Raw genomic sequence first — 13,248 nt, forward strand, 5'->3', positions numbered from 1 at the left:
TTTCTATCCTCTTTTATTTTTCTTCCTCTTTTAATATTTTATGTTTTGCTTTTTAAAAGCTTGTCAATATGGGAATGTTGTGTCCAGGGAGATAATCCCTCCTGCAACATCCGTGATCGACCCGCCAGACTCATGCTCGATAGCCGCAATCGATTTTCCGATTTAATTATGTTATCTGAATTTAAAACTAAAACCGTTACTATTGACTGAAATCAATTCCTTTATTGCTTTGAGATTCTTATTGCTATAAAGCGAAACAATTTAAATACAGCCATTATGAAAACAACAAATAACGAAATTGAAATGAAAAGCAACTACGGCAAGTGTGCCGGTTGCTTTGGTCTTTGGGTGCAGGAGGGCATTCCATGCTATCTGCCCATTATGGTGGGTTCATCCGCCATCGCCAGCTCGTCATTGGGCGCCTTGGCGCCCTTTTTCTTGCCAGAGTACCACAGGAACATAACACCGCACAAAATATTGTCCACAAAGGTGAACCAGGCCAAGAAGACGCCATATCCATATCTAAAAAAGAGGGGAAATTAGTGATGACAAATTATATTATATCCAAAGTTTCAACTCACCTTAGTTCAGCCCCGTCAGGATATGCGTAGAACAGATGATCCTTGGTGTAGTCAATGGAGTTGAAGAGCACCTGGAGCACCACCAGCGCCGTGGAGGCGGCCACCAGGTGAATGCCACCTGCCAGCCGCTTGAACATGTAGCGCGGATTCATGAACGTGTAGAAGGAGAACACAGCTCCGAGGCTCATCACGAAGAGTGTTATGCAGGCAAAGGATGCCTGCGTCCGGATGTAGTCTGAAAGGGAGTACCAAGCGACTGCCAATTAGGAACCGTTGCCTTCAAGGCGGAACTCTAAGTACCTACCCAATAGTTCATCATCGAATCCGGGCTCGTTTCGCAGGGCATTGGAGTTGGGAAACATGTCGATGTACTTGCAGCGCTCTGGAAAATTGGATTTAGTACTCAATCAAGGAACTGGGTCGTGTCTGATTTCCCACTCACGGTTCGGGATATAGCTGTAGAAGGCGGGCTGACCCTTCTTGGGCGGCAGTGGTGGCACCAGGATCAAGATCACCCGCTCGTCGTTTAGCACGTAGGCGGGAATGTTTATGTCCCGGATGTAGGTGCCCAGCAGACGCACAACCAGCGGGTAATCCGTCCAGTTACTAAAGAGTGCCAACTGGGCCACCTCGGGGATCACGTAGTACGACCAGGTGTTGTTGTACTTAACCCGCTGCAGCGCCGAGCCGAAGGTCTTTCTCGCAATGATGCCCTTAACGTCCAGCGGATCGATGGGTATCGGCTTGATGTCCGTGGCGTTGATCTGCCGCTGGTTCTCCTCCGTGTTCATCACCAGGCTGCGAAAGGCATTGCGCAGCGTTTGAAACTCCTCCGCCTCGCCACGCGCCCAATGGGCAAACATGTGCCGACGGGCGGACTCCGTGAAGTTTTCCGACGTATCCAGCGGCTCCTGGGCGAACTCCTTGATGAAGTCCCTGTGCGAGAGATTCCGCTTGGCCTCGTTGATGTTCGTCTGCGAGGTGTAGGACATGGAGCTGAAGTTGCGCACCACCTGGGCATTGCTCATGGCATTCGGCACGATGGTGTTCCGGCAGTGGCGCCACAATCCCGAGTGCGAGGACATGAAGAACCGCCTCGACTCCGGGATAAAAATGCCTGCAAACGTAGAAAAAAGGATTTAGTTTAATACTTTTCATTTTATCACTACGACTTAAGGCTAAGCTAAGTTAGTAAATATTGTATTATTGTTATAATATTACTAATGTGTTCTTTCAATCTAGCCATTTAATCTTGAATTATTATTTTTATGTATGGTATGTACATATTACTAATAATTTTAAAATAATCTGTGTGGATAATGAAATTCACACATCTATTTTGTATAGATATTGCACTCACTTCGAGAATTTTGTGGATTTTGTTCTGGCATTCTTCTCAGAACGTCAACATATATTTTTTACAATCTTTTGGTCTGTCACCAAAAGATTAAAATATATTTTTACGTTCTACGAAGACTGCCAAAACACAAAGTTCTAAATAAAAGATTTATAGTATTCTATAGTTTCGGCGATAAAATACGTATACGTAATGTATACATATTTAAAAATTCTGAATAGTGTCTAAAAAGGATTATAGATCCCTCAAGCTCTAACATAATAAATCAAAAACTTCTTACCTTTTCCGCCGGAGATGATGATCCAGTGATCGGTCGAGATGGCCACTATCCAGATCACCAGGGACACCACCATGAGCAGACTGCATCCGAGCAGGACGCGTCGCTGGAACATATAGGCTTCCATCAGGGGACGGCGGGCCTCATCCCGGCCGATGGTCGACGTGGACACCTCGCGCTTCATTCTGGCGCCTGTTATGGTTCCGGGTCACACTCCTCCCCTCCTAGGGCTCTCTGGACGATGGCAAGGGGCAATCCACACGCACATGGAACAACGCGCGTTCCTGGGGGAGGAAGGTAACCCATTTATTATCGTTCCCCAGGCAAATGAAGTCATGCGGACATATCGCACATATGTGGGACATTTGGTGGACGCCGTTTTCATCATTCGGCAGGTGTTTCGCTGGGCCTACACCCCGTCCCATTCCAACCCAGACCTCTCTAATTTAAACAATATTTTATTTTTATACTAGACAACCTGCGGCAGTCAAAACAACAATAGTGCGGATGGGGATTTAGAAACGGACGATAAAAGATATTGTAAGTGAAAGAAAATAACAAATAAAAATAAGTATTAGAAAAATGTTTTAAAAAGCAAAGTTTTTTAAACTATTCAAAACGTTTTTAATATTTATGTATTTGTTTTCAATTTGAAAGTTTTTCATTATAATTTAAGAATATTATTTTTTAATTTTAATTTGCTTAGACGTTTCAAATAATATCTGAATCATTAGAAATTTGTTCATTTTTGAAAACCAATATATTTCTTTTGAAAACTCAACTATTATTTCCACCTAGACTGTATGTTTGCCTCACGTAAATCCGCGAGAACGTGCCCATTAATTATGTAGTTTTGGAGAATCCGTTTTATTTTATTTATGTATTTTAATGTTGCCACGAGGACCAGAAATTCCCATTCGAAAACGGTTTTTCGTCTTGATCTGTGACAGAAATTAAGCAAATTAGTGGACACATTCAGGCGAGCAAAATAAATGACAAAATGCGAATTCCGTTTCAAAATTATTTTGGCTCTTCACTGAAATGTTTGCGAGAATTAGGTGCGCCTCTTCCGAGTGGGCGTTCAAATAAGTGGGTGGAGTGGCAGGTGGGGATCAGGTTTGGGTGGGGGGAGGGGTGTGCGTGCACAAGTGCCATATACATAGTTAGTACTGCCTGCCTTGTGGATGCCGACCAAATTTATGTTATGTTCGTTTCTCCCTCTTTGTTTCGAGACAATAATTGGGCTACCAGAAATGTCATCTTGAATCTTTTTCAGGGGAAAACCCAGAGACAGCTAGGAGAAATTCCCCCTCAACGGCGTCAGATTCTGGTTCTCCGCTTCCGCGATCTATTCCGGGAATAGATCTTGCAGTTGCAGCTGCATTTGCAACATCGGGAGTTGGGGGAGATGCTGCACTTGCGTCATGAAGTGCGTCATTAGGCGGAAAGAAGAAGTTATATCGCATGTGCCACTTTCCTTTGAATACGTTTTTTCGAATTTATATTTTCTTTTTTAGTCGCTTTGTAGCCACGCACAAATTACAGCAAACTGTTTGCATTATTTTTAGATTTTTAACAGATTCCTGACTGACAAAACGTTTGGAGGCAGCAGAATCATTAATTGTCGCTTTTTGGGCGCGAATATATTGACACTTTTGACAGGCGAAATTTTTATATATTTTGAAAAAACGCACAGCAAAATAAATCGCGAAATGTTCGCCCGCCTATTTATTTATTTGTTTTGTGTTTCAGCCTTTGTTTTACTTGCCGACGGCCATTGTATTTTTGGTATGTGCCGTATTATTCAGCCCGTCGCAACACCTCGAATTCCGCCCCCGGCGTAAAAGAAGCGAATTTTGAGAAATGTGTATTTAATTAATGCCCCGCATAAATAATGCCAATGCCAGCGGATTTGGATCAGCATCAGAATCAGAATCCGCGCCGTCTCCTCGGCAGCCTACCTCATAAACTGTCAGGCAGTGCTAACGCCCGTTGGGTATCCTGATTTATCGTTATATAAGAGCGATCCGCTCGGTGTTTTACCATTAAAGCTGCAGCGATGCAACGGAGATCTTTGGCTGGCCTGGCCCAAGCTGATTGTTTACGAACGATGTGTTTGGTTTGGTTTTAATGAGCTGCCCGGCTCGTCTAAAATAAAATGTGTTTAATCTACCAACTAAAATCCGAAACGGACCAACGATAACAACCGAAATAAATGGCTAAGCTGCCGCGAAGCGAACTAAAATTCGAAATAAAAGAGCGCGATACTGGGGTTCTCGGATGGGATCGCGGCGGCACGGTTCCGTCTGCTGCTGGCCAAGGCAGAGCACAGACTGACTGGCTACTAGCCACCAGTGGTTGTCGTTCGCTGCCTTTTCCTTCGCTTTTCTTGTGGGGAGCGCGGCGAGCTAAAAACAAAGGCAGCCATTGTTAGCCAGCATAAACATAAAATCGTTCTACATACGCCGCTGGGAGCGGGATTGGATGGGGAATGGGGGTTTGGGCAGGGCGGAGCTGCCACCTGCAGCAAGTCGTCGAAGGAATTACTCGGGCAGACGTCATCGTTGCTTAATTGCGCCATAAACATGAACTCTACTCCGCCGATGCTTCTTCGTTTCTGCTGCTGCGGCAGTGTGCGCACAAATTTAGAATTTAGATGGATTTAGGCATCTCTTTTTTAATGGTACACAGAGCATGGTACATGGGCAGCTATTTTTATATCTTCGCTAGCCACGCTAGCGGTCCGCCACGTTCCCCGCTCTGCCATTAAACGTTGACATCGCGTTTATGAATGCCGTTGGCTATCTGTTGGCATACCATTAGCGCATCGTAAGGCCTCAAAAAGGGGGCAACGACTGGGCGGAGCATGACGTGTTGAGAGGAACATCTAACCACTTGTTGGCCAGCCAGTGGTCGTGGCTCGCTTGCCATGTCCGTGTGGGTAGATGAATGCTGTTTATGGATGTGTGATCTATTTCTGCCTGTCCGAGATACGGAGTGCTCCCATGTCCAGGTTGAGTTCGGTGAGGATGTCGTTGGGGGCCGATCCCTGCATTGTGAGTCCAGCAATTACCTGTTGTGCCTCTGGACAGTTGATGCAGGCGTTGCGGATGGCCAGGATGCTCCACTCCCGCATCACTAAGGGAAGAATGGTATAATGTAGTGATTTTTTTCCAAAGACAATCGTGATTCTTACATGGATTCCGGGCATCCATCGTGGTGCATTCCAGGAGAGTGGGCAGTAGTTGTGTGTCCAGGCAGTAACCCTTGTTGGCCGTGTTGTCGTACAGAAGATTGGCCGAGCATCGAACGAGTAGCGTCTTCAGTTCGTAGGATACCTTTTTCTCGTATCCCGCATCAATGTTCGAGGTAAGGGCCACCTCCTCCAGTTTTGTCATGGGTTTATCCAGTCCGCCTCCATCCGCTTCCTTGCCCGCAGACACCACGCATCTCAGCAGGCTGCTAACGTTGATGAACAGCGATTGGTCCGTGGAGTATACGTTGGCGTACTTCTCGGAGCCACTAGCGCTGGCAATGATGCGCAGTAAAGTGTGGACTTCACGGGGATGGAGCTCATGTTTGAGTTTGAGAGTTTCCCGTAGAAGGCAATCGGATTTCAGACGGAATTCTTTGGCAAAGTGTTGTAGCAGGAACAGGGCCACCTCGCAATTGGGGCTATTTTCCCTGAGATAGTGAGCCACATAGTCCAGGAAGGCGACCCGATCTTCAGTCTCCAGTTTCTGGTAACTAGCCACGCAGGCACGGCCATTCTGCACGATAAAGTGCTCTAGAAAGAAGTGCAGATACTCGAAGTTGTAGGTGCACTGGGCCTCGTTTAGAGATTGCCATAATCTCAAGCAAGTCTGGAGCGCCACCAGATCGCTGATGAGGCCCCGACCACTGAGATATATGTTGTACATGATCATAAGGAGCACATTATTAGAGCTGCCCAAGGGAGAAGCGTAGGCTTGTTCCGAGATCTTCAAGCCATGTTGATTCCAGGTGATAGTTTGGGTGGTCTCATTATTAACGACACTATTTGCAAGCACCTGGAGTGATAGATTGTGTATAATCCGATGCTCTGTGCGCATCAGTGGATTAAAAGCTACCGCATCCAGAAAACTGGAAAACTCCACATTTCTGGCTAATGTCTCTTGATTTTCACTGCCTTTTGTAAGCAAAAGACGCAGGTTTTTGAGTATAGCCGTGATTTCATCTTCATTTTCGGTCGTATTCAGACTCACGAGCTTTTGTATAAGCTCACTGGTTTCGTTAGTCTAAAGCAAATCAGCAAATTAAATATATTTTTCAGGAAATAACAATAATATTTACCACATGCTCCATTTTCGATAGACACAGCTGTTTGCCGCCATGTGTTATCGATTGGCAAATGCAACGCTTCGCAACACTGCAGCAATCAGGTCAGAATTTCTCTTCCGCGAATGCGGTCACATTGCAAAGGAAAACAACAAAAGAGCTATTTCTTTTTGTTAATTTAAAAAGTGATGTAGCAAATAAAAGGCTGCGAAACAAAGCAATGTCACTGCGGGCGCTTCGGAAAAGAGAGAACGGCAGTAGCTACGGCAATAACAACAACCACTTGGCACCTGCAAGAACTTCGTCAGCAACGCTTTTCAAGAAGGCCAGCACAGCAACAACGTCACCGAAGAAGACTCTTCTCAAAACTGGGAACTCTAGCAGCGGGCTGAACAAACAGAAGCTGTTCCAGCAGAGGAAGCTGCTCGGTCGCAAGTGTCACTCGAATCCCGACCTGCCACAAGGGCGAAAGAACCAAAACAACAGCCTGTTGCGCAGCAAATCGGAGGGTGATGTCAGCGTAGTCCTGACCAGCAACTCGGGTGCTCCATTGACAGTGGCCAACGCCAAGTCGGAAGTGTGTCTGCAAAGGATCAGCTCGCACAGCTACGAACAACCCTCCAGAAGCCCCATCAACAGAAGTGAAATGCTTGGTGGCGCCCGTTCCCATCGGGACTTGACCCAGTCTTCCTATGGCCACCAGGCAGGAGGACACCCCATAGACCTGGAAACCAGCACTAGGGCTCCCCGCCGCATGAGCGAGTGCAGCCTAGGCTATAGCCAAACCAGCTCCCGCCACACGGGCTCCAACTCCATGTTCGCCAGCCAGATGACACTCTCCTCGGGATCGGTGGTTCCTCCCGTGGATCCGAATGCCGTGCTTCGAGTGCCTATCATCGGCTACGAGGTGATGGAAGAGCGGGCGCGCTTCACTGTCTACAAGCTGCGTGTCGAGAATCCGGAGACAAATGACTGCTGGCTGGTAATGCGACGATACACCGACTTTGTGCGGCTAAATGGGAAGCTGAAGCAGACTTTTCCCAACCTCACGCTCATGCTGCCGCGAAAGAAGCTTTTCGGGGACAACTTCAACGCCGTCTTTCTTGACAATCGAGTGCAGGGCCTGCAGATCTTTGTCAACTCAGTGATGGCCAAGGAAGAGCTGCGCAAGTGCAAGCTGGTGCGAGAGTTCTTTTGCCTGGACGAGCCGCCCTCGTACTCCGAGTCCATGGAGGAGTGTCGGGTAATAAAAGGTTTTTATCGAATGTATATGCATTGCTTATGATTTTTCTTTTTTTTAGGCCATTTTCGAGGCTCAGGAAGAGACTATTGTTCATCTGAAGCTGCAGATTCAAAACAAAAACGATCTCATACTCAGTTTGCAGCAGAAGTTGCGCGAGGAGATGAACGAGAAGGAGCAGCTCAGGGAGGCTATGAAGTGGGTTTAATATTTATGTTAAAAGTTCTTTAATTTATTAATATTCAAAAAATTTCACTTAGAAACTTGGACCTCAATTGCTCGCACTGCTCCTCGGCCAACGACAGTCTGGGCCTAAAGTAGACCTCCACCAGTCCATGGTGGAAACCCAAAACCAGTTGGATGTGCGTGTGCGTACAACATTATGCTGAGCATAACCCTACGCACCCGCACCGCTCGTGGAACGCATCCATATCCAATCCAATAATCCAAACCAAGTGCATATCAAGGGGCTCGCCCCGTCAGTGCTTTAGTATTCATATCTAGACCTAGATGCTAGCAAGTGCTGCCCAAGATGGTACTGAATGTAATACATTAGTAGATATTTTTGATATTCGTTTATGGGCAACCTACAGTTAAGGATGAAATAATTAGATTAAGTGTATACGAAGTGTTATGCAAGCTCACATACAAATAAATCTAAGGCACAATTTATTACCCAATGAAAGTCATTGAATGATATAATGATATTGTACATCTAAGGCACAGGGTGTCGCTCATTGGAATGGAATCTTACAAGGGCTCGATGACTTATAAATAGTATGCGTATGTTAATCAACGTAATAAGTATGATGATGATAAGAGTGAATCAAACTCTCAGAGACTTGTCATGGCAGGCGGTCTGGCGTAGGCCTTCGGAATAAATCCGTACTTACGGGTTTTGGGTGCGTAAGCCCAAAGCCAGCCATCAACAGTCTGATTGTTCAGATCGGCGTAAATCCAATCTCCTCGCCGAACGGAAAGGTATAGATCGTCTGGAGCCTGGGCCTTGTAATCATATAGCATCACCAACTCCGTGCCATGGTAGCGCAGATCATCCGTTCCCAGTCCCAGCTGCTGCTGCTGTTGTTGGGTCTGCTGACCTTGTTGGCCCTGCTGCAGAATGGTCTCCATGGCGTTAAGAGTGGCTTTCTGCTGCTGCAGGACTCGCACGCTGTCTGCAGGATAGATAAAGCTGGCCGGCACGAATCCCTCCTGGCCATCGCTCCGCATGATCCAAAACCAGTCGGGATCCTCGCGATTCAGCACAGTCACAAATTCGCCCCGTTCCACAGACAAATCGTTCTCATCTCGTGCTATAAAGGTGTATAAAACGATGCAGCGCCCGGAAGGTTCTTTAACGAAAGGAGTACACTCTGGTTCCACCAGCAGAATATTCTCCATGCTCTTGGCAGACCCTGGATTTAGGGTCTCATCGCAGAGCACATCCAGTTTGTTTTCCGTGCCCAGGAGTGGTAGATTCTCCTCAATCGGCTGCTCTGGACACTGCTCCCTCGGTAATTTCTTTTTGACAGCCAAGTCCGCCAACTGGGTGTTGCAGGGGGCACAGTAGGAAAAGGGTATAAAGCCCTCTTGTCGCGAGTCCTGGCCAATCACATAGACCCAGTCGTTTTCTCTGTACAAGATATTAACCAGCTGGCCGCGCTTTACCTCCAGTTCATCATCCACGCAGGGAGTGAAGTCATGCAGCACAACCATCTTGGAGTCCGGGCTGGAATGGGATTTGTATTAAAGCTATATATCAAGGGAAATACTGGTATAAACATACCTTAGACCGTGTTCCTTTTCGATGCCAACTCGCACTAAGGTTTCGATGCTGGAGGAACCTGTTATGCGGCCCATGCCTAATCCACCCACAACTGGTAAATCCCTTTCTATGCTGGCACTCGTGGCTGAAATAAAATGTTTATAATTAAATTTAATTGTTTTAAATTTTTATTTGTATTTGCATGATCTTTCTGTTTAAATTTCTGTTTAATAAAACCGAAAGCAATGGAACAAAAATAAGCCATTTAACACTTTTCTCTTTCTCAGTGCAGTCAACATCAAGTTCGTGATTGAAGTCTTTCGTTTTCTGTGCTGCTTCCGCTTTGAAATAATTTACCTTTCTTTTTATCGCGCCGCATGCGCACGGGGCAAAGAAAGGCCATCTCTTTTCCCCACGCCTCTCTTTATCTAGACTCCCTTAAACCGAAAAACAGCCAAATTACGGCTAATTATTTAATTTCTTTATTGTTCGTTTCCGATTTTAATGTTTCTTCGCGATCTTCTCTTCTGCTAGAGATGGAACACAGGCGATTTATCTATCTCTCTCGATTAACGGGCAACCGTTAATCGACGGTCGAATGAAGCGCCAAACTTCAAAACTAAGTTATGTATTTTGTGTACGTGCTGCTTCTGCTCTTTCAAGCATGCAAATATGTTGGAAAGCGTGAACTGCTCTTGAATCCGGCCTTCGATTTGGGTGCACTGCACCCGGACTGCCGTTCACCTTGTCCCGTGTGGATTAGTGTGTTGGTTGAAGCATAAAATGGTGACTTGCAGATTAATCCACTTTGGAGGGCACTCCTGTGGTGGAGGGGCCGCAACTGTCAGCGAAGTTCTCGAATGCGTCTTGATCTTCGTAGTATCTATAAGCCCGGCGACGTGGAAAAGCATAATCCAGGGCGTGAGTGACCGATACCGCTTTGTAGGCGCCCAGCAAGGACACGAAGAGCTTCCCAAAGTAGCAGACATCCTGGCGCATAAACATATATACCTTGGGGTGGCGTTCCAAGAGATTCATGGCCATTCGAGTGTCAAGTGCTGCATCGCGCAGCATATTCATCAGGGTGTGGAACTGCTGCCACACGATCACCACGAGGACCTGGGTGCACAGGTAGAAGGCCACCAGCTCCAGTAGCAGGCGCCACAGCTCCTGCAGCGGTGGCAAGTTCACCACCCTCAGATGGTGTATCAGAAACACCGCCGACAGGACGAACACAGCCGCCGGAAGATCAGGGACATACTGCATGGGCAGGGCATTGCAGCCGGCCATGTAGAGACCCACGCATCCAACGCAGCTCGCCACCAGCTCCGAGATCTCGAACATTCCCTGCACAATCACCATTTCAGCCGATTTCAAAAGGATATATTCGTATCAGTATATTAGTCCCGGCGGACCAACGACAAATTTGAGTTGACTCTATGGCTTATGAGTTGGTTTTCCAAGGAGTTACTTATAAAAGTGTTGAATGTAATCTCAACCAGATTGTCAATGCTACAGATTCAAAGTCTACTCAGGTGTTCAAATTCAAAATAATGTATTTTAAACTTACTTCTTAAATTATAAAGAATTTTGTCCTCCTTTTAAATTTGAAACAAAATCTACTTCAGGAAAAAAACATTAACGTTTTTAAAGGTAAAAAAATCTAAAAAATCTAAAACAGTCATTAACGTTTTATTAGAGAATTATTGTATAAATGTTATATATTAGTTAAATACTTCTGTAAATTTTAATTCGATTTCCCTTCTATAGCGTGCCTTACTTGCGTTCTTTGACAGCTTTGAAAAAGTGGGGGGCAATGCACTATTTTGGTGCCAAGGATAAAACTTTCGCATGCAATTTTCGATTATAATTCAGCGAGAGAAGAGCCGATGGAAAGGGTAAAAAAGGGTGGAAAGTGAGGCGGCCAGAGAGGATGGGTTCAGAGAGAGAAAGTGTGCAAACTGACCTACACTTCGGCATATCCCACATACCCCTAACTAAATTGCGCATTAAGCATCTCAAACATTATCCCTCTAAAAACAGCAGCAGGTGCCACACCCCCAAAACGTCCCCCTCAACTTGACTTTTGACTACTACGCAGTTGATTTCACATCCGCATCACATCCCCATCCGAAAAGCCCCATCCAAGAAAGCCACCCAAACACCCATCCCCATGCCCTATCCCAAGTTTTTCCTGAGAGAACTGTCTGCCTTGTGAGTTAATCGATAGAGAGGATTCTGCGCAGTCCTTGAATCCTCCGATGCCATTCACAAAAAGGGGTGGGCAGTGGGCGGGGCAGGAGGTGGAGGGGTGGGCGATTCAAGTGGGTGAACCAGCTGCCCACTCATCATGGCTGTTGTGTCTGCTGGTAATTGTTGCTCGGACCTCTGATGGCCAAAAAATGAGACTAGACAGCGGGCCAAATTAAGAGGAATGAGGTGGAAAATGGGGCAGAGTGGCAGCTTAAGCCGGAAAAAGTAGCTCACTGGCTTTGTGGGTCAGCTATTTTCGGTTGTCACGCATATTTAAATAACATGTATTCCCGGAAGCCCATATAAATGTATCTGCAACAGTCGCCCCTGCATAAATTATTGCTGGAAACGACCTTGAAAAAATCGCACCCCTGTTATTGCAACAAAAGTGGTGAAATACAAACACCATGACCTTGATGATTTATTTCATGAATATGTGTAAATGGTGTTTCCAAATTGTAAACAGCAGATGATTATTGATGCCTCATTTGTTTTTTATATGTTTAATCAGAATTTGTATTTTGAGTTCACAGAATCCTTTCTCTAAAAGAAAGCTTTCCAATCTTAAAAACGTTCTTTAATTTAAATTCCTCCAAGCATTTCATTATTGACAAATGAGTAACAAATGTCTATCACGCTTAATTTGAGAATAAATCAATGTAAGACCAATATTCAGAACGTGAAACCCCAAAAACCGTGTAGTTTTCCTCTTCATAAAATTCTACTTTCAATCAGGGAAAGAATTTGCCATTTCATCACACCATTTCCATTTCAAACATTGTGTAATGCATTTAGCGAGATAAAAAAATTTTTGGTGGAAAGCAAAACAATAAAAGGGGGCAAAAGATGGCAGGAAAACTGCAGCGGCGGCAGATGATAGAGAAATAAACCATATTTTTGCTCAAAATAAGGCTATGCACGTATTTCGATTTGGCTAAAACTGTTCAGCCATTGGCAAATATCCAAAATGTATACAGATTTAAAAGGGGGATTATTATAAAAGTGTAGAAATGCATATATACCATTTAACTCAAGCACTTGGCCTGGTCAAATAACGAATAAGTGAAAGTTGCTGGTGGAAAAAGTTAACCCTATCGCTTACTTTGACTTGGGGACCACAAAATGCGCAATAAGACCTGTCCTACAAGTCCATAAAAGTCCCAAATCCCTTTTCCGTTCGTGCCCAAGCATCAAATGCGGATTTCATTATCCGCCGCTCGCCTGCAACATTGTCAAATGGCACGTATGTGGTCGTGGAAACGGAAACCTACACGGAAAACAAACCTATACCTTTCAAACAAATTGTTCTATCCTTTTGCATTTCAAACTTAAAATCTTGTGAAAAGGCATTTAAGATTTTGCTATAAGAACTAAGTATAAATTTATCATAACGCAATATATGTAGCTTAAATTCCACGCATTATCACCCAATCTTATAAGCTACCAGAAAAAGAAGAA

The 13,248-nt window shown here is 45.2% G+C and overlaps 5 protein-coding genes across 7 annotated transcripts; 1 reads left to right on the top strand and 4 right to left on the bottom strand.

Moving 5' to 3' along the window:
• Window positions 1–196: 196 nt before the first annotated feature.
• On the bottom strand, window positions 197–4,747 carry LOC108042404. Of its 3 annotated transcripts, none has more exons than XM_017120662.2 (6): window positions 4,259–4,747; window positions 2,219–2,499; window positions 1,024–1,698; window positions 886–963; window positions 582–816; window positions 197–522 (listed from the first exon to the last, which is right to left on the bottom strand). In XM_017120662.2, exons 2-6 carry the CDS (start codon window positions 2,397–2,399, stop codon window positions 369–371), a joined length of 1,323 nt encoding a protein of 440 aa, XP_016976151.1. In that variant the 5' UTR covers window positions 2,400–2,499; window positions 4,259–4,747; the 3' UTR covers window positions 197–368. The 3 variants fall into 3 exon arrangements, with proteins under 3 accessions (XP_016976151.1, XP_016976149.1, XP_016976150.1); XM_017120660.2 differs by having other exon boundaries at window positions 582–837; XM_017120661.2 differs by having other exon boundaries at window positions 582–837; window positions 4,177–4,747.
• A 125-nt stretch (window positions 4,748–4,872) lies between these two features.
• LOC108042406 (ataxin-10) lies at window positions 4,873–6,629 on the bottom strand. Its single transcript, XM_017120663.1, has 3 exons — window positions 6,548–6,629; window positions 5,412–6,492; window positions 4,873–5,353 (listed from the first exon to the last, which is right to left on the bottom strand). Exons 1-3 carry the CDS (start codon window positions 6,557–6,559, stop codon window positions 5,187–5,189), a joined length of 1,260 nt encoding a protein of 419 aa, XP_016976152.1. The 5' UTR covers window positions 6,560–6,629; the 3' UTR covers window positions 4,873–5,186.
• A 123-nt stretch (window positions 6,630–6,752) lies between these two features.
• Window positions 6,753–8,452, top strand: LOC108042403. Its single transcript, XM_017120659.2, has 3 exons — window positions 6,753–7,775; window positions 7,834–7,970; window positions 8,033–8,452. Exons 1-3 carry the CDS (start codon window positions 6,753–6,755, stop codon window positions 8,091–8,093), a joined length of 1,221 nt encoding a protein of 406 aa, XP_016976148.1. The 3' UTR covers window positions 8,094–8,452.
• On the bottom strand, window positions 8,333–9,985 carry LOC108042407 (SH3 domain-containing protein Dlish). The gene is made up of 3 exons (XM_017120664.1): window positions 9,895–9,985; window positions 9,559–9,682; window positions 8,333–9,501 (listed from the first exon to the last, which is right to left on the bottom strand). Exons 1-3 carry the CDS (start codon window positions 9,938–9,940, stop codon window positions 8,607–8,609), a joined length of 1,065 nt encoding a protein of 354 aa, XP_016976153.1. The 5' UTR covers window positions 9,941–9,985; the 3' UTR covers window positions 8,333–8,606.
• An 18-nt stretch (window positions 9,986–10,003) lies between these two features.
• On the bottom strand, window positions 10,004–11,040 carry LOC108042408. Its single transcript, XM_017120666.1, has one exon. It carries the CDS (start codon window positions 10,897–10,899, stop codon window positions 10,336–10,338), a length of 564 nt encoding a protein of 187 aa, XP_016976155.1. The 5' UTR covers window positions 10,900–11,040; the 3' UTR covers window positions 10,004–10,335.
• Window positions 11,041–13,248: the final 2,208 nt, after the last annotated feature.

The sequence above is a fragment of the Drosophila rhopaloa genome, unplaced genomic scaffold (genome assembly GCF_018152115.1).
Source record: "Drosophila rhopaloa isolate 14029-0021.01 unplaced genomic scaffold, ASM1815211v1 contig_115, whole genome shotgun sequence".
NCBI classification, from domain to species: domain Eukaryota; kingdom Metazoa; phylum Arthropoda; class Insecta; order Diptera; family Drosophilidae; genus Drosophila; species Drosophila rhopaloa.